Source organism: Nipponia nippon, unplaced genomic scaffold, assembly GCF_047370975.1.
Source record: "Nipponia nippon isolate SJK-2023a ecotype South Korea unplaced genomic scaffold, ASM4737097v1 scaffold_2, whole genome shotgun sequence".
NCBI lineage: Eukaryota > Metazoa > Chordata > Aves > Pelecaniformes > Threskiornithidae > Nipponia > Nipponia nippon.
In genome coordinates this window covers 110,599,039-110,626,504 of record NW_028262336.1, presented here as the reverse complement: position 1 = coordinate 110,626,504, position 27,466 = coordinate 110,599,039, and the positions used below count along the sequence as shown (strand labels likewise).

At 35.7% G+C, this 27,466-nt stretch overlaps 1 protein-coding gene across 12 annotated transcripts in view; it reads left to right on the top strand.

The window, feature by feature from the left end:
* SGCG (sarcoglycan gamma) overlaps positions 1-27,466 on the top strand; it is a 151,571-nt gene that overhangs the window by 66,962 nt on the left and 57,143 nt on the right. For 5 of the 12 annotated variants that reach the window (XM_087759349.1, XM_087759350.1, XM_087759353.1 and 2 more), the window contains 3 exons: positions 8,119-8,245; positions 8,653-8,850; positions 27,047-27,148. In XM_087759349.1, coding sequence (XP_087615475.1) covers positions 8,656-8,850; positions 27,047-27,148 — 297 coding nt within the window. In that variant the 5' untranslated portion in view covers positions 8,119-8,245; positions 8,653-8,655. The remainder of the gene's footprint in view (positions 1-8,118; positions 8,246-8,652; positions 8,851-27,046; positions 27,149-27,466) is intronic. The other 7 variants (XM_009476812.2, XM_087759359.1, XM_087759360.1 and 4 more) reach the window with 3 other exon arrangements.

Sequence of the window (27,466 nt, the reverse complement as noted above, 5' to 3'; positions counted from 1 at the left end):
CAGGATTATAAAGAACCTGGAGCAGGATATGATGAACAAGCAAAGTCTCACTTAAATTGGAGGTAGAAGACAGGGAAATAAAGGAAAGTTATACATGTTTCTATAGCCTCAAAATAAGATACGAAAATTAAAATGCTTAGCTTTAAGGAAGCTAAGAAACTAAATGAACCTGAATAGTCATGTTGAAAACATAACAGAAGGAACACAGTCAATGGGTAACACCATGTTACAAACATATGGGAAAGACAGAATAGGACATGCAGGTGGTGCCACGTGTTAACAGAAGTTTATTGTAAAGACAGATTGATAAAGCAGTTGTATCAACAACTCAGCAGTTATATCAACATGCTCATGGACTGAAATGTGTAATCAAAACAGAATAATAATAATAATATTATTAACAGTATCAATATGATTGATAATATTAAAGACTATATTGCCAATGACCTGACCAGGATGATTACAATGACTGTGACTTGCTGTAGTGGGTCAGAAACACTACGAGAGGAAACTGTATTTTTTCTTTTACCTTTGTAGTATAAATGTCATAATTAGGTCCAACATTCAGACTACATTTTTAGATCCCATAAAAGACTGGGTTTGGGAGCAGTTTCTCAGGAAGCAGAGTAATTTCCTGACTTAATTCTGAGCAGTGCACAAGGTCTCTTTCATGTTGTTGTCAAGGAGTGTATTGTAACATCAGCCACATTGATGTTAGAGTAAATATCTTTGATAGAGTAACGAGAGCTGAAGAATCTTAGTCATTGTTCTTAACTTAAAAAAGGGCACTATGTAAAAAGGAAGCAGCTTGTGAAAAGGAAACAAATTTTTACATGTGACTGTTTCAAAATATCATATCAGATGCTCAGGGTAAATACATATTTAAAAGACATGGCTAAACCAGTGTAGCTAAAAAGCAGGACAAGAGAAGTTGTTAGAAGCAGGAAGGTATTCATAAAAATATGTTAGTTGTATCAAATAGGGTAAAAAGGATCAAAATGCCAACAGGCTAAATGTGACAACACAGTAGAGGAGTCCAAGCAATATTTAAGAACTTGAAAAAAACCACAAATATTGTTTCAAATTGCATGTAAGGCTGCCATGGGGACTCTAGACAATCAAAGTTTACCAACACTATTCAGAGACACTAAGGCTATTGAAGAAAATAAATTCCTGATAATGTATGGTTGCACCTTTTTTCCAACAAGTAACCAATTCCGATGTCAAAGTTAACCCTGCTTTGAGCAGGGAATAGGACTAGATGATCTCCAGAGGTCCCTTCCAACTTCCATGTTTTGTGATTCTGTGATTCTGTTCTGGGAAAACTGTTACATGATAAATCAAAGGCTACCTCTCATCACCTCATGAACAATTGAACGCAGTAACACAGGTATACCATCGTTCCGTAACAAACTCCTGTCTTCTGTCATACTGTAGAGGACAAAAAAGCAGATTAAGCTGTCTCCTTCTACTTGGTCTGTTTGTACTAGTTGAAAGCCTTAACTAAGAATTTAAATGACTCAGAATTTGAGTCATTTAGTTCATACCTAGCTGAATTATAAATGTATGTTAAATATTATATTTTGTTAAATGCACAATTAAAGAAAAAGAGGGATCTAGTGGAATGAATCTATTCTGGCTTCTGCTTCACATGTAAAGTATTTTTAAGTCCAGGGGGGAGCGAGCGAGAGAAACCTCACAGCCAGAAGAGCCTGTAATAATTTCTGTTCTGATATCGACTGCAATACATTATGTATCTTCCATTCTCCTGGTGGACTTGCAGTCCTTTGTGTAAACACTTAAATGATCTCGACACCATTATTGGATCTTGGTCTTTCATTGTTGGGTGAAAACAACGGCTGTACAGACTTCTCTTTCCTCTCTTCTGAAACACTTATTTCTAAAATCTGTAATAGTAATGAGAGCTCCATGAGGTCTAGCCAGTAGCCTTGTGGATGAGACACTCATCTAGATGTGGGTGTCTCACCCACATCATCATCCAATCACTTCTACATCAGTTATTCTAAGTTTTTTGTGTTCTTGAAAAGATTCTTGTTGTCTACCAAGACAGAGTAACATATATGTTGGAAATCTCAGGAAAGTAAATAATTGTGAGATTTTAAATTATTTTTCCCATGCTACAGTACTTAAGGTCGCTCAAGGAAACTTAGCTGTAACGGTGACTGAATTTCAGAGAGAGAAGGTTCGCATTTTTTTTTAATTAAAGCATTTTAAGGCATTTTACATGAAAGATATGGGATTACTCATACCAGAAGCGAGTTACTTCTTAAAATGTTAGTAAGGCACGCAAAAATTAGAAATAATTTACAAAAAACGTCTGTCTGGTATTTTTGCTTGGCCTTTTGATTCTGAAGGAAGTATCATGAAAATTACTTTTTTCTGATCCGATTAATGTTTGTAGAGTTTGTTACGAGGAAAAATAAATCAAGTTGAAAGATTGAAAACAAAGTTTTAAAAACATTTTTATAGTAAATGAGATTCAAAAGTACACAGATATTAGACAAATACTCATTTTTAATATAGCACTTCATCCTATGCTGTCAGTGACTACCTTTCAGCTATTGCAGTGGTACTTAAAATTTGCAAAGCTGTTAATTGTCGCCATGTCATCGTTATTATGTAAATTTGCACTGCGGGGTATGCAAACAGTTAACTAGGCCATATGATTTTCTTTGTTGGTTTCCACAAATTACACTGCAGGGATCCAGCTCTTTTTAGCTGATGACCCTAGTTTCCAATTCAAACTGTAATATACTGTATAATACACAAATCTCAGGAAAGCAAGGTTGGGCAAGATTAAATACAATATGTTGGAACGAGGGAGGGTTGAAAGGAATTAGAAAATTTTCATCTGGTCATGAGAGTTTGAATTTTCCCTGCCTTTCTGATTTTGTCTTGAAAGCTTTTCCATATGGATTCCAAAAGTTTCCCTTCTTTTCTGTTTTTTTTTCTTTGAACACCAGGTTTGCTTCAACTGTTTTTCCTCTGTCAGGACAATACTCCAGCAGCACCTATTTCCTGTTGGTTCATCAGTGGACTGCTTCTGTCCTCCACAAAGACAAAAGTGTGCAGGCCTCAATGCCACCAAAGTGTGAAGTCTTAATGTACTTCTGATGTTCATACTATATAATAATATCCATCTAGCCCAATTCATTATATAAAAACAACATTAATGAACATAATGTTCCATGAAGATACCGTATGCAGATTGTAAAAGTAGTTCTCACTTGCCTGAGTTGACAGATTGTTTTATTTCAGTTTACAGTTTGTTTATAATGGCACAAGAATTTAGTTTAAATGATTAAAATGGTCTTTCTACTGAACTGTTCTAGTTTAGTACTGTCGCCTCTTTCATTCCCACACATACTGTGAATTTTCTTGCATATGAATGAATATACTTCATATAAAGAGAGAAGAGTAGAAGCACTGATGACTAAAGTTCCCTTTCAAAAGAACGTGTGTAGTATGACCATCAGCAGTGCAAATTTCTTCATGAAACCTCACCAGTTCTTCTTAACCCTGATTTGAAAGGGTTCTCTTGAGTGCTAAGCTTTTTGTCTCCTTGCTGAAAATCCCAACACAGCTGGAAACAGCCCAAAACTATAAAATGCTAATAATTATATAATTACTAATGGAATTATAGTTGGTTATTAGTATTAACCAACTAAGTAGTTTTCTATTTAAATTATGCTTTCTAGTACTTTATTATTAGTTGCTTTATGACAACATGACAAAGTCCTCGAGTAATACAGTTCTGAACAGTGCATTAAGGAGAATTTTATTTATGTTCAAGAAAATAACACAGCCATTTATGAACAAAAACAATGACAACATTTTTACAATTGAAATAAACTGAGATTGCTTATTTTAATTGAAATAGTATTCTGCCTTCAGTAATTCTTACAGATAAATAATTCCTAAAAGTAATACGATGAACAAGCTTCTACTCAGGCTTGCTTTCCCAAGCAGGCTTACTGATAAGTTTGCAAATTCCTTCTTCAAAACACAGCTGTCTTAATTCAGTATTCCAGAGCAATCAGAATAGCTTTTTGAACTTGATGCCCAAACTAACCTAAATACAACAGTAACATTCTTGATGGACAGTTTTTCAATATCTAGGTATTAATATAAAAATCTCCTGGACCTCTGAATCATGCAAATCGCAGGGGCCAGTCTCCAAGTCTTGCATGGAAAAAGGTGGAATAGATCCAAGGAAATGTTCTGTCATAGCTACATATTTTTAGAGGGCAGCTTTAGTAACACAATGTAAAGAACATACAGCTCTTCTATCAGCAGCTCAGATGTGTATTCCTATAGGCATGAATTTCATGCATTATGTGCAACACTTACAAGTAATGTCTGAACACATGAGAAAATCTCACATGGTCAAAATATGTGCAGTGTACAAGTAATCTACAAGTTATATCTATCATCTAAAATTATGACAAATCTTTTGGCAGTAATTAGTATCTGTTTTAAATCAGCAAATGAGCAAGAAGTAATTGGATAAAAATGGATCCCAGTAAAACAGATTATGACAATTGGAAAATACTTTCAAATAGCAAACTACCATGATAGAGCTTGATCCCATGAATTATGGCCACATATATGAAAATCCATAAGGAATATGCAAGTAGTTGACCTTAATCCTATCTGACTTCTGATTGCGTGGGCCCTTGAGTAGGAAAAGCAAGAAATTTCACTTCTAATTAAGTAGAAGATTTTTTTATTATGGTACTGCTGACAGGATCCAAATAAATAATACATGTTTTCATGGCCCATTTGAATAATGACAGAATTTTCATTCTGAAACTAAATTGCCATTTTATCTGCACTATAGATTGCCAGGACTGTTCTTTCTGTAGTTCGTCACTGTGTCCTGCCTCCTTGTAAAAAAATATAAAGATAACAATTACCGAACTCATTGTTCATTGTGCAGACTTCTTGCTTCTCCAACTAACTTGTGTACACCCAGGTGTCTAAGTAACCACTTCCTTCTTGGTGTCTGTTTAGTATGCTCCTGCACAACCAACTTACCATTTCATGGTTATTCCATTTACAAATCACATTTTTCATCATAGTACTAAATATCTGTTGCTTTCCTTCTAAGAGTCTCTCTTGAATCTTGGCAGAATTCACCAGACAACTATGAGATCTGCCTGTCTAAGGCTTTCCTTTTAGCCCAGCTTCCTACAATAGCCCAAAAAGAATTTCTCTCTGACTTCTCCATACAGGTCTGAGATTATTCTCCTATGAGATTTCAACTCGTGAACGTATAAGCCAGTAATATGGAAAGTTGATTCTTTCAGAATAAACAGTCCAACAGTATCAATTCTTAAAGGATTTCCCCTGTAATTGCTTGGTACTGGGCCACTAATTCTCTTAAAAATCATGAAATATTATATTAAGTAGAAAAATTTAATCCTTTTCAAAGCAGTCAGTTGTCTAGGCCAGCATTACCCATTTGCTAGGACCAAAGCAATTTTTGGCAGTATTAATAATACTCAGGAACAACAGAACTGTTTTCTGTCAGGAAAAAATAATTTGTGCAGGGAACAATGCTGTGCTGGGAGATGTCCCCTGTGGAATTTCTGAAGGACTGAAAACAATCACAAAACTCACAGGCTTTATGGTGAAATGCATAATGGATTTTGACCTCACCTCATTAAACAGCAGTACATAATACATTATGTATAAAACCCTCAACTCACACAATAAACATTTTACAACAGGGTAAAAATGGAACAGAGGAGAACAGGAATCAAAAGAATCCTGTCTTCTTGTTAACTTACATGCTTCTGGAAATCATTCTGGTTGGAATTAATTTGACCAAATGCTTATGTCTAAAACATGTAGGTGTGTACATATGAAAAAGTCACCCCAGCCTCTCTTTATTTCTCTTTTTATGGAGAGAAGTTAAACACATCTAAGGTGCAGTTCATTTGATGTCTAAAATATACATCTGAAATAAGTCAGATAATTCCCAGCAGGGGTAGGTTTATCTCCGTTGACCATAAAGGGGGTCCAGGTTGACTGGCTCAGATATTGAAGGCTAAATTGTTGGTGTCTGATATTGTGAGATGAATCCCAACCTCAGAGACCACTGTGATGAGGCTGACATAAAAACTTGAAGATCTGAGAATTAATTTACTCTTCATCAAATGGTGTTTCTGCTGCAAAATTTACCTTGAAGACGTAGCGAACAGCAACAGAAGGAACAGGCAAAGCTTAGATGTCACAGCTAGAGATTTGTTGTTGAAGGCTCAGCTAACTTCATGAGACTGACTGTGCAGTTTCTGAAGAATGGTCTATTTTCTCACAGCCCTGTTGAAATAACCTTTTAAGTGTTCTTAGAAGTGGATTTTATTTGTCTCCTCAAAAAAAAAAAAAGAAGCAGTCTGTCTTGTGAAGGGGCATTCTGTTACTACAGAAATTTCTGTAGCTGTCCTCTATCTTGTTTCTTGTTACACTGACACTTAACAAGTATGTGTAATGAAGGAAACAGTAAGAAACTTGGAGGATACCCTATCTTAGGGTATTAGAGAGTTGTGCTATACCTGAGCAAGAAATGCACAGGTTATTTCTCAAAGTATATCTGTTGGTGTCACCAGATAACAGTTACTGCATCCTATCCTGTAAGTTACAGTGTTCAGGAGAAATCTGTGTGGAAGTAAGGGTAATGGTTTTTCTAAGCATTTTATGAAACCCATGGTATGTATAAATGTCCCAATTTGTCTTACTTGGCAGAGCATGGTAAAGTAGGTTTAAGATAAAGGGTAACTTCTATGTGAGTGATATGGTTTGTTATACAATGGTTAGTGGGAAAACAGCAAAAAAATAGTAGTAACTCATATATAAACAGTATCCTATAATCAGTACTAGGTGCTTGAGTAATACACAGAACTGAAAAATATAATCTGATAGTTTTAAACAAATGTAGTTCATGTGGTGAATATTAAGTAACATCTTGTAAATCTACGATGTTTTGCAGTAATGTTAAGCCAAGTTATTATAGAATCTATGATTCTCCACTAATAGATCATTATACTATTTTCAGTATTTTCAGCAGATTAAAAGAGTTATATACACACTATCATGACCAACTGAGACTGATAGCAGCAAAAAATTAATTAGAATATTGTGCCATAATGGCTGTAGCACAGTTACATTATGAACTGCCGATGGTCAAGTCTCATTTTTTAATATAAATAAACAAGAAATTAAAATATTTGTGAATGGAAGTGCAGAAATAAGATTAATACTGCATATATGCAAAGAGCTAATGCATGAACTTCTGTTCAATTGTAAATTTATGTTGCATTCTCTGTCTTGTAGTTTGATAGGAGGCTACAGGAACAAAAGATGACATCTTTCTAAAGATGAGGGTTAGAACTGAGAGTGACAAGCTTGTTGCAGACACAGGATGGCTCTGCAGGAGATGTGAAAAGAGCTTCTTTAACCACTTAGAGTAATTCAGCAGCTGGGCAAGAATGTAATTTAATCGCATTTTGAAAGTTGTGTGAGCAGAGCACAGTGATCTCATTCCCAGGAGTAAATTCCAGATTGAGAGGGGACCTTGTGTGAAACCTGTCTGAAGGGACTCTCATTTGGGAACATTATACTGTAGGAAAGGATGGAAGATGCCTGTGGATATACCTGGCTCATGGGAAGTGCTTGAACTTACAATACCTATTTTCTTTTTGACATCCATAGTTGGGTTTTTTTTTTTCCTTTTATATTGGTGAAAAAGAGACAGATGTAGCCCACTGTTGTTCTAGATAAGCAGCTTCAGCTGCTGAGATTCTATTCTCCTGGCTGAAATTTGAAGCTTTAATGAATGGTTTGAATTGTTGGTGATCTCTGTGCTGTAAAGGTGGTAGTGAATATCCTCATGTTTTAAGGAAGTGCAATCTGGTAAGATTTCTTTAAATTCAAAGAATACTTCGTTAAGACCTATAATATAAAGTGAAGGAAGTTGTTTAAACCCAGTAAGTAATGTTTTTATTGCTAATATATCTTTAAAAATTAATATCTGATAAATTGAGAAATCATTATTTCTTTTCATTATTAAGAACCATTTTATTTCTTTATATACAGATTCTGAAGCTTAACATATTTTGGCATTCCAGTGATACACAGTTAAGTTTTGCAACACAAAGAACGCATTTTATTACTGAATTGAGGAAAGAATATGTAGAAGTGTTTTTAAACCTGTGCTTACAAGGTACCGTTACTACTTGTAACTATTTTTACAGTAAAATAATATTGTTCTGTGAGCCACAGATTATGATATGATCCTATGAAATATTTTGTGATGGGAAAATTAGAATATTATGAAAAATGGGAGGAAAGTGTTGCCATTCTATATAGGATAAAATAAATTTAAGCCTCCTGAAAATGGCAATTAATGCCGTTCATATAGTAAAAAATCACATCATGTGTACCAAAAAGTAAGATGTAAGTGTAATTTGACATGATGAAAATGCTTTCCAGGTAAAATTTCATAAGAGTTTGTAGTTTCTACTAACTTGCTGTTACAATTATATCTTCATATTTTCCTTGGGGTTTTATATAAATATGTTTAGTTTAACTCAAACAACTAAGCAGTCCCTTTTTTTTTTCTTTACATAGCAGATGGTACGTGAACAATACACTACAACAACACCAGGCACTAGCCTAGAGAGGCCGAAGAATGAATATGTCTACAAAATTGGAATTTATGGCTGGAGAAAGCGTTGCCTCTACCTGTTTGTTCTCCTCCTGCTTATCATCCTAGTTGTGAATTTTTCTTTGACAATTTGGATTCTTAAAGTGATGTGGTTTTCCCCAGTAAGTGTCCTCTTTAATTTTCCATTCTTTTCATATTCTCTTCTCTCCCCTGCCTCACTACTTATTTTGCATGTACATCAGCTTCTCTGTATTTAATAGATGGTTCCTTTTTCTTCCTTCTCAACTGTAATTTGTACTTTGGTTGAAAGTATATAAGAAATACCTATCTTTGAACATGTTTCCTAATCTGTAATTTCTGTATTGGTAATAATCTTTAAAACACTGAGGTTGTTGATAGCTTATGTTGAGGTGAATTCTAACCGTTCAAAGAGAATATATTTTACTGGTGTCTCATAGTCTCCATTTAGTTTATATTCTATAAATATGTTGGCTGTAATTTTATCTCATACAGAATTCCTTAGTGTTAAAATATTGCTGACAGTTGCTGGTTTTTCTTAGCTTCCTTCTCCTATTTATCAGCATCTAAACTTTAATAATTTGTTTGCCCAATTAATTACCAATTAATTACAGCTCAGAAGTAATTATTACTACTCCATGCTTGAGGCTAAGCAGTTATATTATTCAGGAATAAATTTAATATCTTTCCACTGTCATATATTTTAATATTTATAACGCCGTTTTGCATGTAGTAGATTAAAGGGTAACTTTCTGCAAGATGTAGCTTTAGTCAGAATGCAATAAAATGCATCAGCGAATATTGAAGCTAAGCTAATTAGTTCGTAACATGCAGTCATGACACACAGGTGATTTAAATAGGCTTGTTGTAAGAAAAACAATAATAGTAAATTGCTACATCTCTGCCCCTGCTACTGAAGAAAGTGTTATATTAAAGTTCCCATTATGTATCAGTATTACGCCTCTGTCACTGAATGAAGACCATTTTATCTTCATGGAAGCATTTCTATATTCTATTTTTTTCTTACTATAAAGAAAGTAGGTTAATTTTAAGTCCTACTTACTAATATAGTTCCTAGCACTTGAATTCCCGTCAAGTTTCTTCCCCCACATAAATTCTTTTCAGCACTATTACTGTCATACAGAACATCTTAGATCACATATAATTTTTCTGTTAAGCAGTTCACATGGAAGATGCGCACTTAGTGACTGCACATCATGAATCACAGAGAACCTGAATAACTTAAAATTGTTTTCTGTGTGGCTCAGGTTTATATTTTTAAGGAGTTTTAAAAATTATTTTCTCTTGGTTTGGTTTCTTATTATGAAACTGGATATTTCTTCTCTACTATCAGTCAGGGCTAAAAACAATTGCATCAGAAACTCCACTTCTAGGAACTCCTATCTCCTCCTAGTTACCTGTGAGGAAGGCACCAAATGCCCCGATCTGCTGAGGGACAGTGTCCTTCTGCCTTGGCAACAATAACAGCTCAAGTAGTGCAGCCTTACATTCTTCCACAGAGTGGACTGTGAATGCCATGGTTATAAGGGTTTTCCTAATTCTCTGTTAAAGAATCTGTATTCCTGACACACCCGGTTAAATAGTGGCTTAACTGTAATGCCTTCATTCATTTGGGATAATTTTAAGGAAATATCTATATTTCAGCTAAATATCAGCTATAAGAACATTTGTGCAAAGTACACGTGCATGTCACAATCCTCAGCAAAAGTATGTGTGAGGTCGTTAAGAACAGAGAACATTTTTTGCTGGGTATTGTTTTAGTAGAGTATATCTGTCAAGACAAGAAGTAACTCTGAAGATACCAGAAATATCATCCAGAGAAGCGCTGCTAGTCCCTAAGAAAAGTCTAAGAAAGAGTATAGGTGTTAACTGCATGTTCAAAGTCTGGAAGTATAATTGAAGCATCACAGTCCTTTCCTGTGTCTGAGGAGATACTGTTTGTAAAGAACGAGTGTAACAGTCATAGAAATTACCAACACTATCATCAAACCCTTTTCCTGATGGAATTAAGCATTTACGCCTCCAAGTTTTTGGTTATTGTTTGAAAAAGAGAGATAACAATATATTCTCAGAAATAGATTTTTATGATTCTTGAGTTCCAAGTTTGACAAGTATTTGCCATTTAGGAAATTAGTTGATTCATATATATCCTACTTCTCCAATTAAACGTTCCCATTGTTGGGAAGAGTTTAAAAGTAATTGTGAACTATTATCCTATGCAGTCATCAGTTATTTGGCAAATATTAGTCTGTCAGCTGTGATAACACTTTTTATATTTATTATGTGTTCTAGGTATATTATGTAGACATTACACTACTTATGTTTAATATTAATAATATGTATTGTATTTTTAGCTAATACTTTAAAAGTGTGTCATCCTAGTTTTAAAAAAATACATTAAAATGTTATCCCTGTTAACAATATTAGAATATCAATAGCTAATAAAATATTAACAACTGTTTCTCTGTAAAATAATACAAGAAACAAGTTGTATTCTTACTAAGGTTGATAAACATATTTAGAAAAAACATGATAAACATTTAAAAAGGTATTTTTATACTACAGTTCTGAAGAGAGTTTATGCTCAAAGGAAAATTATAACATGATTGTAGTATGGAGTTTTATTAGGAAAATAGTTTTGCAGTATAGTGCATAGGGGTGTTGGTGCTTTAGTGAGTGATTGACATAGTTCTATATCACAGCCCTTTTGTGAGCCCACTCAAAGCTGAACAAAATTGTTATTTAGACATCGAAGTTTCTTTTATAGGATAAAAATAGTTTTCTTTTTCTATAAAGCATCCTTAAATCTTCCATTAAATAATACCTTGCAGTATACAAAAGTCACATGCTATGTCTGTTCATAGATCCAGATTAAAATGATAATGAAATTATGAACAGAGCTTCAACAAGCCCTGGCATACAATTAGTCCATGCACACATCTGTCTCAACCCAAAAAACCAAACAGTGTGATAAATACTAGCAAACAAGCTAAGCTGATAAAGGAGAACGTGAACCAGACATAGATATGCTGCAAGATTAATAGATTTAAACCTCCTTGTAGAAATTTGGAAGGATGATGACAGACGGAGACTTTTCTAAACTCCATTGTTTGAGAGTCCTCAGCATCAAATGAACATGACTAAATTGAACAGAATTTCATTTCATTTCATTTCATTTCATTTCATTTCATTTCATTTCATTTCGTAAAATCTAGACTAAAAGGGAACAACCCGAACAGAGAATATATTCCTTTTCTCATACTGCTGCAATTACATAACATATTAACATCCCCAGGTTGTGCAGATAGATTCACAGGTATCAGATATGCCTCATTCTTTTTTTCTTTTTCTCTCCTGGCATTTGGGAAGACAGGGTCTCAAGGTTTTTGGGGGGGTGAGAGAAGAAACCTGTGGATTCATTATATTCAGCTGTTTTAGCGAAGACAGAATCAAATAATTATTCCTTGAGCTTGGTGAATAAGGTGAATTAGAGTAATTTAAAAACTAGAATTAGTTTTGCATGAAAATTAGAAAGTTTGGGAAAACTGGAGGTTGTTTTTTTTCCGCTGGACATAATATATCAAAATTTTGCATGAAATGGAAATTCCAGATTTTGTTTTCAACATACTAAGGCTTTCTGAAAACTAAAGGGAACTGCTAGTCCTAAGAGTTTAGAAACTAAGAATCTTAAGGGATTTACGGCTGCAACAGGGTGAGGATGTCAGAAGCCCTGTGAACAATTCTGAAGGGTCCAATAGGTCTGAAAGAGGTCTTTGATGTACCTGATATCTGCTGAAAGGACAAACATGGCAGGTTGGAAGCAGTGAAAATTTCTAGAGGGTGTCAGGGATAACTTCTGGATAGGACAACTAAAGGTGGTACACAGCTGGATCTGCTACTCATGGATCCCATGGGAGCCGGATCTGAAGGGTAAACTTACTCAGGAAAGCTTGCTGGTGTTTAAGGACAGTATCCTCCAAATGCAGGAATGATCTGTCCTGATATTCGGGAAGATAAGTAGCCTGACTTAGCTAGACAGGTTACTTGTGACGGAGCTGCAATGCAAAAAGCAGTATAGAAGAGTTGGAAGCAAGGACAGGCTACATAGCAGAAATTTAGAAACGTTGTCTGGGCCAGGAAATGTGTCAGGCTTCCTGTGCCAAAGCTCAGCTTTAGTTAAGACTTAAAAGGGACAAAGGGCAACAAGATGGGCTGCATCCATAGGTTCAGAGACAACTGTCTGATTCTCTTGCCAAGTCACCCTCTGCCGTGTTTGAAAGATTATGGAGACTGGGGAGATCCTCAATGTCTGGGCAAGTGTTGCACTTGTCTTCAAAAAAAGAGGCCAAAGGGACAGTCTGGTGAATTATGGGCTGCTCAGCCTCACTTCAGTCCCTGGGAAAATGATGGAGCAAGTCCTCTTGGAAGACATTTCAAGGCCCATGAGGGAGAATAAGGTAATGGGGAACAGTCAGCATGGATTTACCAAGGGTGAATGATGCCTGACCAACGTGATTACCTTTTGTGATAAAATGTCTGGAATTATAGACAATGGGAGGGCACAAGATGTCATTTACCTTAACTTTAGCAAGGCTTCTGACACTCTCCCGCAATATTCTTGTACTCTAGTTAGGGTACAAGAAGGTTGGACAACCAGATAAGTAAAAAAACCCAAACGGGCTGGATGGTCAGGCTCCAAAGGTAGTTACTAAAGTGTTATACTCTACATGGAGGCCATTAATAAGTGTTGCAGGGGTCTGTCCTGGGACTGGTCCTTTTTAACAAATTTATCAATGACTTAGAAGAGGTGGCAGAAAGCTTGCTCAATAAGTTTGCAGATGGTACCAATTTGGGGGTACCATTCAATACTTTCAAGGCTCAGGCTGACATTCAGAGAAGCCTAGGCAGGCTGGAGGAATGGTCCAACCGTATGAAATTCAAGAAGGACAAATGCAAAGTCCTGCTTCTGGAAAGGAAGAGCCCCTGGCACCAGCACAGGGTGATTCTGCCTGGCTGGGGGCAGCTCTGTGGAGAAGGCCCTAGGGGCTGGTGAGCAGCAAGCTGAGCATGAGCCAACAGTGACCCTGGCAGCAACAAAGGCCAACAGTATATTGGGCTGTGTGAACAGGGGCAGAGGCAGAGACCAGGGGAAGTGCACTCATTAGAGCATGCATATAATACAGCCTCCAGTTTTGAGCCTCCCAACAGAACAGAGATGTTGACAAACTTTAGTATCATTTTTGTTTTTAAGAAGTTTTGTCTTGTGGGTGGCCATCTGATGTTGCCAAGACAGAGTATCTTTTTTTCTATAAATAATATTACACTAGTGATTTCCTCTGAAAAACTCATTATTAATCTTTCTTATGCTTCTGACAAAGAGAAGATAAATGCTTCACAGGAAAAAATATATTCCTCTTTTACCTTGTTGTCTTAATTGATTAAAATGACTGCATAATTTTCAAATGGTCCACTGACTCTTAGCTTATAACATTTTAATTTCAAGGCCATCAGTTATACTAGACTAAACACTATCATATGAGATGAAAATTCATCCCTCTAGACACTATCAGATCCTAAAATATTTTACTAGAAAAATCCTGAATATATTGAATGCAAGAATACTTCTTACTCTCATTGTTCTTTTCCAAATCCTTATTGTGGTATGGACTATAGAACTGGGCATTTCTCAGTCTTTCTGATTGAAACTGTTTTGATTTATATGGAAAAAACAAATTTTTATCGGGCAGAGGTAACATATGCTTTAGCTGTCAGATGATTATGACACCTTGGAGACAGAAGCTTCTATTGTAGCTTCTGCTCCAATTAATATTTAATGAATTTATATGACGTAGAACAGACTAGAAAAAGAGAGACTAAAAGATTCTCAACATCAAATGTACTATAATCTGTTGGTTAGAGCAAGGATCTCTGGGAGAAGATATGAGATCAGATTTTCCCAGGGACAGGAGGAATTTTAATCTGGGAGTGCAACAACCCAGTTGAGTCCTGCAACCACTTGTTCTTAAGTAAAAGGACATCAGTACCTCTTCACAGGGTCTCTCTTTATCCTTGTAGACTTTATTCGTAAGACGGTCACTTACGAGATTTTGATTGCGTTCATATCCAATGGTGATCAGATAATTTAACTGCAAGAATATTAGTATGCCTAGATCTCTTGGACAAATGAGCAGGACTTTTGAGGATCTATATTTTGGAATTTGATTCTTAAATTGTTTAAGTATCTCCCATACTAATTGCCCAACATATAAATTCCATATTGACATGACTCTAGAAAGCTGCGTGACTGGCAAACAATTTGGAAAAGTTGGACAGTGTTGAGCTAATTTGTAGAACAATGTTTTATACAACACTAAGCATCTGAAAGCTTTATAGAGATTAGCTACTCAGTAGGAGGCATTAACAAGAGGTATTTGGCTTCTCAGTTTGTTACGTAACTGATGTGATTTCACAGCTCTCATCTTTTGCTTGCATTGCTGCCTCAGTGCTTTCTGAAGGTGTCCTGGGTTTGGCTTGGATAGAGTTAATTTTCTTCCTAGTAGCTGATAATAGTGCTGTGGTTTGGATTTAGTATGAGAATAATGTTGATAACACACTGATGCTTTAGTTGTTGCTGAGTAGTGCTTACACTAAGTCAAGGACGTTTCAGCTTCCCATGCTCTGCCAGGTGCACAAGAAGCTGGGAGGGGGCACAGCCAGGACAGCTGACCCAGACTGGCCCCAGGGCTATTCCATACCGTATGCCGTCATGCTCAGTGTATAAACTGGGGGAGTTGGCCGGGGGTCAGCGACTGCTGCTCAGGGACAGGCTGGGCATCGGTCAGCGGGTGGTGAGCAATTGCATTGTGCATCACTTATTTTGTATATTCTTTTATCATTATTATTATTTTCTCTTCCTTTGCTCTCCTATTAAATTGTCTTTATCTCAACCCACAGGTTTTACTGTTTTGTTCCCCGATTCTCCCCCCATCCCACCAGGGGGCAGGGAGCGTGGAGGGGAGTAAGTGGCTGTGTGGTACTTAGTTGCCCAATGGGGTTAAACCACGACAGAGAGGGTTTTTTCTTTTTGCATTTTTACCTTTCCATTATCTTTATATTCCTTAGAGAAAAATAAGTTCATGAGACTGATTTCACATTTTCTCCTGACTAAAACAATCTTTAGCTGTCCTACCCTGCTATCACATAGAGAACTAGTACTCACATCCGCAGAACTTCACCCATAATACTGACCCATTGTGTTGACACTGTAATCAGTGAAGACTTGGACCAAAATTTTTAGGTCACTATTGAATTTCGTAGATTGTCATGTTAGTACTCTAAAACTCAGGTGTGAAAAATGCACCTGATGAGATGATTACCATTTCTGATGCATTGACAAATCTTGTTCAGAAACCCTACATTAATTCAGTTATGATATCTTTTAGGTTATGCTACATTATTGTAATGCCAGGAACAGTCATGTGCCAAAGATGATTCCTAACTTTTTTTAGCCTCTGATGGAGAAACGCATGTTTCCATGGGTTTTAGTGGATGCCACAGTTATCATGGTCTCCTGAAATAAGGAAAGTCAAGGCAATTGTGCTGTATTTCATGTTGATAAGGACAGACAGTCATGAAACAGGAGTGTTCCCCAGGATGACAAGTAGCCTTTCTCCAGTGTGGAGTTTGGCATGTAGCACAGGCTTTTCTCTGACAAAAATTTTAAGCACAGTGTGATAATGAATATAGACAAATAGTGTAATAATGAGTATGATCAAAGTATTAGAAGTTATTTTTTAATTATTTTTCAAAGTATTCTATAAGGCAATATCAATTTATTTGTATTTAATTGTATAAGAAAATGTTGAAAATCTAACTATATATAATCTTATTATATATATACATTAGTTGGCTGATAATTATACTGGTCTAGATCTATAAATATTGTATGTATTTTGAAAGAAATTAACTGATTATATAATCAAATACTTGTGTAAACAGCTATTTAAGCACTTGACAAATTCAGGCACCAAAGAGGAAGGGAATTACTTCAGGAAATATGAAAAATACAAAACTAGGAATGTGATGAATTAAGAAAGCTAAATTTTAACAGAAAATCAAGTAACACTTTCTGACAGTGAGACTTACTAGACTGTGTAATAGCATGCCTTATTAAATCGGAGATGCCCAATCATTTGGAACATTTAAAACCAGACTAGACAGCAATAAAAATGGATGGTAAAGAACACTCATTCACAGCAAGAGTTCTGCATTACAAAGACATACACTAATGAACTTGTACAGACTTTCCATGCGTTTTGTGATTAACAGTGTATGCTCCCTGGAATTAGTTGCCATTTTAAGAATGTTACATTTTTTAATACTTAAATGAAATAAAATATTTATTTAATTATTTGGAAATTCTCATCCTAATTTTCACTAAAATATTTTCATGTCAGAACACCAATATTCCATAGTTTCTACTCTGAATAATCCTGAACAGCTGTATTTTTCTATTTTTCCATTAAGTTAAATATAATTTGCCTCCAACCAGGCCACAGTCATTCCCACTGTCTCTATTAGACAGTGAATATTTAAATATTTTATGCAAAGATTAATAGTTGAAAAGAAAGATATTAAGATAGTTACTGCAGAAAAGCTGTTATCAAAGAAAGTAAGACTTCTCAGTAGTGTGACATATATATATAAAACATATTTTTGTAAAGCATTTGATTAATCTGAATTATATTATGAATCAAATCATGTGTATGCAAAAGAGTGTGGAAGAACACTTGTTGAAATAAAAAAAAATCTAAATTCACAGTTGGAATAATTTATAATATTGATAAAGAGTTTTAAAAAATCTGAGTACAGTGAGACTATAGTGTACATGCAAGTTTTAAGAACTGTGGACAGATGAGCTCATAACGTCTTGACTGGAGCTCCTGATTCTTCTTTGCTAGTTTTAAGTTGTGTGGGGAAACTTAAATGAAGCTGCTCTTGGCAAACCCTCTGCCAAAGAAAAACCAGATGTTCTGATCTCATGGTCTGATGTACCACCTTCTTTTCTGAGCCCAGACACAATCAGTAATGTTCAACTGCACATTTTCCTGGTTTTTTGGCATGTATTTTTGCTCCCAGGAGCAAGCAGAACTGTTCTAATGTAGGAAGTAGGAAATAGGAAATAGGAATGATAGAGCTCGTGAAATTTACAATTTGTGTAGCTCAAGTGTGACCTGAGAAAGGTCTCTGTCCATGAAACAATCTATTTTTTCTGGTGCTATCAGCTGACTTCATAGAAGAGGTTAAATCTCCCTAAAGACTTTTTATATATCTTTAGATCATCATTTACTCAACAGTACTATTACAGAGATTCACATACTCAGTGAAAATTTACTGTAACATATCTTTGAATAACATAAGTTGACACAGAATGGTTGAGGTTGAGGACATTTCCAAAATGTGGAATCCAGGGATTTCCCAGTGCCTGGATCCAAGTGCACACCCTGATTGCTCCTTGCCTGCGTGTGAGCTCCACCCATGATTTCAGGTGCCCAAGTGCTTACAGGAGTGATGCCTGCAGGCCCTCTCCTGCTCAAAATCCACTTTCCCAAAGCAGTGCTGACACGTGTGATGGAGAGCACACTATGGCATGCACTTACTCTGCAATTTAGTACCCAGAGTCAAGCCCAGCCTACTGAAATAACCACGAGATGGAGAAAATGAACAACTTGGGTTTAATTCTTATTTCTGTACTCCATATACGCATAATTGCATATACATTCATGTATATATATGTTTAAATTGTTTGTATGTCATGTTCCAGTTCATGTGTTGTCTGTCATGTTAGTACTTGCAGCTAATAAATACCTTCTCTGTGTTTCTGCAATGTCTGGCACAACAAGGCCTCCATCCAGTTTGGGACCTGTGAGCACGACAATAGGAAAGGACAAGAAATATAATGTAACAAGCCGTTTCCCATTAAACAGATACAAGATTTGATAAGATTAATCCAAAGTTAAAAGTCCATTCTCCTAAAATGTAAAGATCTGGCTGCCAGATAATTTCAGGAGTATTAATATTGCATTATACCTTTGGAGTTCTGCTGTTTTATTGATTCTTTCTCTTACCCCACACAGAAACTGTTTCCATACAGGTTTATGTAGAAGACAGAGACAGAATTGGATGTATCATTCTTCAGAAGAATCATACAATAGCCTATGGCTAAGCTGGACACCAATTTTGTTTCCCTTGGTGTGAACTAACAAGAAATCCAGTGGTTTCTGTGATTCTTTGAGGGTCTTTGAAGACTTTCAGATATGTAATAAAGATCTTACTAGTAGCCTTACTACTGTTTTTACAAATCCTTGTGCCTGTAACTTCTAGAAGCACATGACCACTCCTACGATTTCTTCCATTCTTTTTTAGCTAGCATATGTTTTCCCATTGTTAGTCTTCAATTTAAGAAACCTACCTGCCCTGTCCACAGAAGTAAATGTAAAGACCTTATATTCTTGGTTCCTCAAAGACCTTCCACAGTTCTGTATCAGATCTTCGCACCTTTACTTCCTTAATGACCCAAAACCTCCATCACCTGTCTTGTCTATTCATTTTTTGCTCTAGTAGTTGTCCTACTTCCTTTTTAGTGAGCGTCCAGGTGACATCTCTGTATATATTCTGTGTACATCTTACAATGGTCTCACGTATTTTAAAGTATTTCTCTTTTGGCTTTTAAAATGTCTTCCAGTTAAAACCCTCGTCTGTGCCTTCATGTCTGCTCAGACAAAACGATGATGAGAATTCATGTTTCTCCATACTTAAATTGCCTATTATATAGCTGTATGGACTGCTTACTAAACTTTTCCAAATACACATTTCTATATACATAAAGTTGTGGGGAAAATGTAACTAAATTAAGTGTAATAATAATTAAATAATATAGAATGAAAATGTAATTGAATTAAAAACTCCTTATTACCTCTGCTGGGAAATACATGAGTTGCCCTAAAACTTTCTCCTGACTTTTTACGTTAAAAAATTTATTTCATGAGCGCAAAAGAGTTTTGTTTTGTATTTCAGAATTTTCTTGTTTCATCTTTAACCAAATAAAAAAATTGAAAATATATGATCAGGACCTAGCTATGGAGTAGGGCATGGATTGGAAATTGTCAAAAATTCTAAATTCAACAGGAATTGCAAAAAGCCCTCGCCATGTCCAAATTCACATTTCATTTCTTTGTCATTGCTGTTATTTTTTAGGTATATTGTATAATTAATTTATACAAATACATGTTAAGGTACCATTTTATTGACACATAGCATATATTTATGCCATTATATTACAGATTATATTAGTGTCAGTGCTAGAGTAGAGCTTGCTGTGATGCACTATAGGGAAAATTGAAAAGATTTGTTTTCCATTTTGCTTGATAAAAGTTACAAAAATGCACTTATCAATAATGTCATTAGAGAAGCATCATAGTAGGTGATTATATTTTTATGTGTAAAATCTCTGTGATCACCATAAATTTTTGTACCTTGAATAAAAAAATGGTCATGATGGCATTTAGCAAAGTTAACCAGAATTCTGCTCTTAAACTTTATTTATCAGTAATATTAAGATGAAGGGAAGGCTGGGTAATTCAAAATGAGGTTGGGTTGTTATTGCAGATGATCTGTTTTTAATTGCAATATACTGCAGTGGTTGCTATTTACTATGATAATATCATTTTAAAATAAATTTGCATGATAGCTGCAAGACAAAACATAAGGTAAAATATTTAATTCATTCTTTTCACACAGAGCCGTAAACTTCCTCGGCAGTGCTTTGTGAGGGATGCAACATCTCTTTGTCCTTTTTTCATCTCACATTTTTGTCATCTTGACTATTTAGACAGCAAATTCTGTCAGGGTGGAGATGCTTGTCACTGTGTGCTTACACAAGGCGTAGAGCACTGAGACCATAAGATGAAATGTCCCCTAGTACAAATGACAGGATTTACAATATTGAATCAATACATAATCTGTGTAATCATATACACCATGCAAATGTCCCTGATTCCTCAGAGGAATTGAAGAAATTAATATCATGCACTGTTGTTCTGAAGAAAATCCTTTTCACAACCTTTACAAATCAAAGAAAAAGATTTGATTGCATTTCTTTAGCTAAGTTGCATAATTACAAATGTTAATATAATAAAATGAATTAGCCAACTTATAAAAACTCAATTCCTGAATAAATATATGTAGCAGTGGGAGTAGCAGTCTGTTTTTCTAATGTTGAGTAAATCAACCACAGGAGATGTAATGGCATTTTTATTAGCCGAGTAGTGTCCAGCTTTGACATGTCTGTGCAGTACACAACCAGAGACAGAATTTGCTCCTTGCCGAACAAGGAAATGAAACTGGAACTGAACCTCTTTTGAGAAGCTATTTTTTCCTCTTGAGTAATACCTGTTGTAATTAATACCTCTCTTTACTTAAGAAAGTCTGTTATTCTATATATCAGGACAAAGACGACCTGAAAATATCTTGAAAGTATGCATCTTAAATATTAATCCTGTTTTATGAAAGAAATCTTATCAAAACTAAGTACATGTCAATGGTGTGACGAATTTGCATCTTTCATAGCCATTTCCTTACAAAACTGTTGAGTTCAAAGTGGCCATCTGCTTTTCTAGATCATGGAATATTGCCTGCCCACTTTTTAGCCATATCTGCAAAGGGTGTTTTAGTCTGTGTCCAGCCCTAAAGCCAGGTGAGACTAACTTCTATACCAGGAGTGCTTGCTGTTGCTGAGGGCTCTGATTTGACCAATGTCTTTGACAGAAAAGACTCCACTGTCATCTAAGAAGAGGAGTCGGATAACCTTCTTCAAGCCCTGGAAATAGAGTCCTTGCAACAGAAAGTGAGATGAGGCATCAGTAATGTTATTATACCAAGCACGTACTTAGCTCCAAAATAGATATTGTAAGTCAAACAGAGAGTTTCATCAGATTCATTACCAATCCTGTTTTGCTGATTGCTCTTTAACAATCTCTACCCACAGCCCTATTATCTCAAGAAAACAGTACTCTCTTGTTTGCAAAGCAAGTTCTCTAAATAGTAATTGCTGCAAGAAGTACTTCAGTGAAAGCTGAATCTATAAAGCCATTAATTGAACTAGCTTTAGGGCACAGCAAATGATGTCTTGGTCTGAACTTGCCAAGGTCTTTCCCTAGGCTGGCCTAAAAGTAGGATGTAAGTGTCCCATACGTAAGAAGAGGGGTTATCTGAATGGAAATGCTGCATCCTCCCTACTCTGAAGTTAATATCATTATCAGTTCCAATCAGCAACTACAGTATGTGTGGACTTTCAATATTTGGAAAATTTGAATATTCAGAGAGAAGGTATTACAAATCAAACATGCTATTAACTCCTGAGACAGGAGCTACTTTAATTTGAATTGAGTGCATGTGAAAGCTAATGTTTGCATCAACTTAGAGATTTTTTTGTTGTAACCATCCTAACATATGGATACGCCTGTCTTTCTAGTTATTTGATTTCTCCCCAAAAGAGGAAAATACACGTCTACCTGTGCAGCTACTAGCTGATACATAGACCAGAAGTTTAATTTCCATTGTTTAGAGGAGTCTGAGGACTGCAATTGAGTCTAATGCTGAGAAGGTGCAGAAACAGTGATGATATAATAAGAAGAGTCGTTGGCCTGATGTAGTGAGCCCCGTGTGTATCAATTTCTATGTTGGAAGGAAAATGCAATTTACAGTTATTGATTGAATTTAGGTGACTAGAAATACTCATCATACACTGAGTGAATGTTCCTCATCCTCATTTTTAAGGGCCACATGCCTACAGCAGCAGACCTCTACATTATTATGTTGGCTTGGGACATAAATCTCAAATATATCATCTGATGCTTTTTTGACTATGTAAGACATAGACAGCACAAGGCTCAGCTGCCTGAGAGCAAGTCACTGAGTGCAAGAGCCCTAGAGCTACAGCTGCTTGCTTCCACTCCTAGGAGTCCCACAGCAATGTGCCATGTGCAACTGTTTCCATGTGACTTTCTTGGTCATGAGCCAGAGCAGCAGGTTTCACCATGACAACAGATGAAAGAGGGAAAGTTCTTGCATCCTGTTTTAACAAGACAGGCCTTTAGCGCTAGCCATGCCAATGCTATCAAACTTGCTCTACCCAGTCATGTCTGTATTTTCCTCAACACAGATATTCATAGCCAGAAGAAAGCAGTCATGCCACCTGACCGTGAATATGACTTTTGGAACTTTTTGGTCCTGATGAAGGACTCAGTCCTTCTGTGGTCCTCTGAAAGAAACTTAAAGGCCTTTCCACAGCTTGTGGACATACTGCACTTCTCTACTGGCTTTGTGGGGAATGGAACTGCTTTCCATTATTTCAGAGGAAAAATATTTTGCATTCGTTGTGTCTTGAGTCTAAGAGAGCGATAACCCATCTGCAATGGTCCTCCCATCCAGATGCTCCATAGAACAGTGAATCTTAACTAAGATTCTAGTAGTGGTGCCTACTCATTTCAGGTGGTTTAGAGTATCTCTATGTAGACAATTCGCTGAATAACTGTCAAATATCCTTTAGACCATGATTTCTGAATTAAAGAGCCTTTTGTTGAACTTTTATGAGACTTGAACAAACTCAGAGCTCGAATTTCTTGTAGAAGGCTTTGGCTCTGCTTCTACAAGCACTTACCTCCTCAAGAGCGTTTTCAGCTGATAACAATTGCTTCTACTGCAGTTGAAGACATCCTGTTACTCCAGTTAGAATCTGCCTAGCAGTTTTGAAAGTAAAACTGGTCACACCTTTGTGAACACTAATGCTAAATCACATCTTTGGTGCATAAGGGTTTGGCAGCTGCCAGGAGTTCCCATGCCAGTCAACTCCTTGCAGCAATAGCAAAATCTGCTCAGTTTCTAGAGAGATACTATTTCATCCTCCTCTTCTATACAGCTCAGTCCCTGTCTTGCTGGGGGCTTTGACAAATTAGAAAACATGAGCCTCAGGGTCATATGCACAACAGTGTGTTACAGCTCCCGGCCAGCACACTCACGCAGTGACAGTCCCCAACATCAGGGTAACAGGAATCCAGACTTGCCATACATCCGCTATGTTTAATGAAGCACTTCTTTTTTTTTCCTAATCAACAGCTTATTGTTATAACTGCCTCAGAGTCCATGTCTAACTGAAATTTGGACCCTTTCCTCAAGTCAATAGAAATATTTTTTATTCAATGATTTGAATAGGAACAGAATCAAATCCTTGAAACTGAAAGCATCAAGGTTATTCATCACTGAGGAAGTCACAATACTCAGTAAATAATAATTGGCTTCTCCTAAATGGTAATGTAAGAAGCAGAGGGGTTGTTGAGAGAACATTATGTGTAACATTATACTCCTCCTTTTTATGGAACTTATCATTGGATCTCAGTGCATTAGGGTGGTTGTTTATCCTAAATCCCTCTCTTTTACATTCCATGTAACTTCAATTTGCCAGTTATAAAAGGGGGATAATAGAATTTCCCCATCTCACAGTACTGCATAACTCAGTACTCTTACAATCTTGAGATGCTCAGATATTGTGGTACTAGGGAAATAGTAACTGTTTACAGTCATAATGGTAATAGAAGTGAGGATCATTATATGAAATCCGCATTTTTGTCGGTCTCATGCATGTTACAGAGTTTATCTGTTCATCATCACAGATAGTCATTTATGCAGGTAACCCAAGTGTAGATTTCCATGTTTTTGCACTTCCAGAGTGGTCAATGAGAACGGATAATGAGACTCTCATTCAAATATGTGAGAATGTGAGCTTTGTGTCAATGCTTAAATGAAATATCTGATGAAGAAAATAGGACATACTTGAGGACATACTTATGCAAAGTAATCCTGAGTGATATGACTGGATTTACTGAAGAATAAGAACTTATAGATAAGTTAAAGTGCTAAGTTTTGTCACATGGCATATTATTCTTGTTGTCAAAGACATTCCTTTGTCTATATAGCATTTTTAGAATAATCATTACTGAAAAATCTGAATCCATTAGAGTGTGCTGAGTAAATTGCATAATCTTCTTTTTCAACATCAATTATAAATTTTTTTTGTCTCTACTAAAAATTTTTCCCTGGCAAAGCCAAAGGCAGGACAGAGATTGCCACCCAGGAGTTTGTTAATTTTCCCTGGTCTGCTTCAGAGCAAGAATTAATTGCTACTTCTTCCTCTGCCTTCTTAAATTTCAATGTCATTTTTATACCTGCTCTATAATATACTGTTTATTTAGTTCCTTATATTCCGCAAAAATATGCAAACTGTGTTTAAACCTGATGGTTAATATAATGTACTTTCACCTGATGAGAAAAGGCATGAGGTCAGAGCAATAATGAGATCCTAAATTTAGTTAATTAAATGAGAGCCATTTGTTAGTGGTATTTCTTTAGAATATCCTGATATTTCATGTCATATTTTTCAAAAGTGTTTGTCTTAAAACCTATGTATTTTTATGGTGTTGAAGTGATCTCTGTTTTGTGTCACAAGTTAGAAAAAACTGTCCGTAGTCTTCACTAGAAAAACATATTTCTAAATCACTCAGTGCTGCCTAGGAATTGTGATTATGAAAGCCATAGGGGGCTCATCATAGGTTTTATTTTAGTTTTGCCTCATGAGATGCATCAGTATATACTAGGTACTTTTTAAAAGCTTTACAATGGTTTAGAGTTTAGAAATTGTGTCTACTTCCACTGAGAAAAGTCAGTATATTATGTATATTTCAAAGCAGTAAAATATTTGACACTGAATAACAGATTCCATAAATAGCTATTCTGAAAGCCTCTTTCCTGAAATAAATCCTTGCTGAGGAGGAATCACAGTTGTACTCTCCAGTGGAGTAAACTGCTGACATGAATATTTCTTACCTTATGGAATTTAAGCAAAGCTCGTTTCTCTCTTTGTCTCTCTTCAAGCGTGTTAAAAGAAAATAGCTACCGTTTTTCATTGAAGGCTGGTTAGACATGATATTTAGCATTATTCAGAGACAGAGGGAGAGAGAGAAAATACATATAATCTCATTGGCGAGAACATACCATATTTGAAAATGATTATTGTCTTTTAAAGTTACAACTTTTTTCAGTAGTAGGCATAATTCATTAGATGAACAGGTGGCAGGTTACATCTAACATTTGTTAGATGAACAGATGTGGCATAATTCATTAGATGAACAGATTATTGATGTATCATCAGTGGCATGTCATGTATCTCATGACAGAACAACCTGCAGAACAACTGAAAAAATATTTGGAGTGACAATATTTTTTTGATTTATTGTTTATTATTTAGCCCTCCCACTTACTCCTTGTAGTTTGAGGCAGTTGACTTGAAATATTTTCGTGTGTGGCCAAGCTGTAAGGCTGAACATTTTTTGCCAAGTTTTCTCTAACTTTTTATGGCAGGGGGAGGGGTGAATCCTTTACAAATTAGCTAAATACCTGTGAAATACCTTGCAGCCTGCAAATCCTCAGATGTACTTACTGAAGTAATTCCTCACTCATTTTTCACATTATCAATTCCATGATAATGATGAAAGAAAATAAAAACGATGAAATAAGATATGGGCTGGGCTAAAAACTTGGAGGGAGTGACTAAGAGTAAGGAAGGTATAAAAACTGACAAGCAGGTGATAGAGAGGAAGGAAGATAATAGTGTACAAGATAGAGCCTTGACCTACAATTAGAGGAGAAAAAAATGAAACCAAGGAATGAAAAAATGAATTAAAAAGAAAGAAGTAATTACTGAAAATGGAAGCAAATAAAATCAAACCATTCTATGATTCTGTGATCCCTATTTGTCTCTTCAATGGGCTTAGAAGTATTATATTCCTTGTGAAATACATTATTGGTAAAATAAACCTTGATATGTTAACATAAGGTTTGTTTTATGTGAGTACTCGTGTAAAAGTTTATTGTTCATGATGTTTTTAGAAGGCAAGTACAAAGAGTCTTTCAGCACAGCCAATACAAATACACTTCTTTTTAAGATAATGACTGTAATATTGTATTTTTTCCTCAAAAAAAAAAAAAATCCCAACTTTAATAACTTTTTTTAAAGCTACAATTTCTTAAAGAAAAATACTTCTGGAAGAAATTAGGAATTCTCAGAATTTTAGGTGCATTAGTATGGATATCTTTATCAATGGACTGGAGTCAGGCAGCTCTGGAAATTTCCACTTTATGAAAAGAACAAAAAATAAATACAGCAACAATAATAAAATGTGTATAATTCTTGCATCTTCTCCTCAGACTGGAATGGGACACCTGCGTGTTACGAAAGAAGGCCTTCGTCTGGAAGGGGAATCGGAATTCTTATTCCCTCTTTATGCCAAAGAAATCCATTCTCGAGTGGTAAGCAGATAATCTTTCAGTAACACTAAAATAAAATTAATGCACTTATGAACAGTTGAATTTAGGCAAAGTCTAGGCACCTGTCATGGAAATATATATATGTGTGTGTGTGTGTGTGTGTGTATGTATATGTGTATACACACATATTTTTGCATACTTTACACGCATGATCATTAGGTCAATGTTCTGATACTATGGCAGAATAAACATTTTTCTCTTAGGCATGTGATAAGAAATAGCTCAAAAAGGAATTATAAAGGTCATTGTATATAAAAAATGCTAAAATTTTAAGAGTGTGTAGAAAGTTGTTTGTTACTT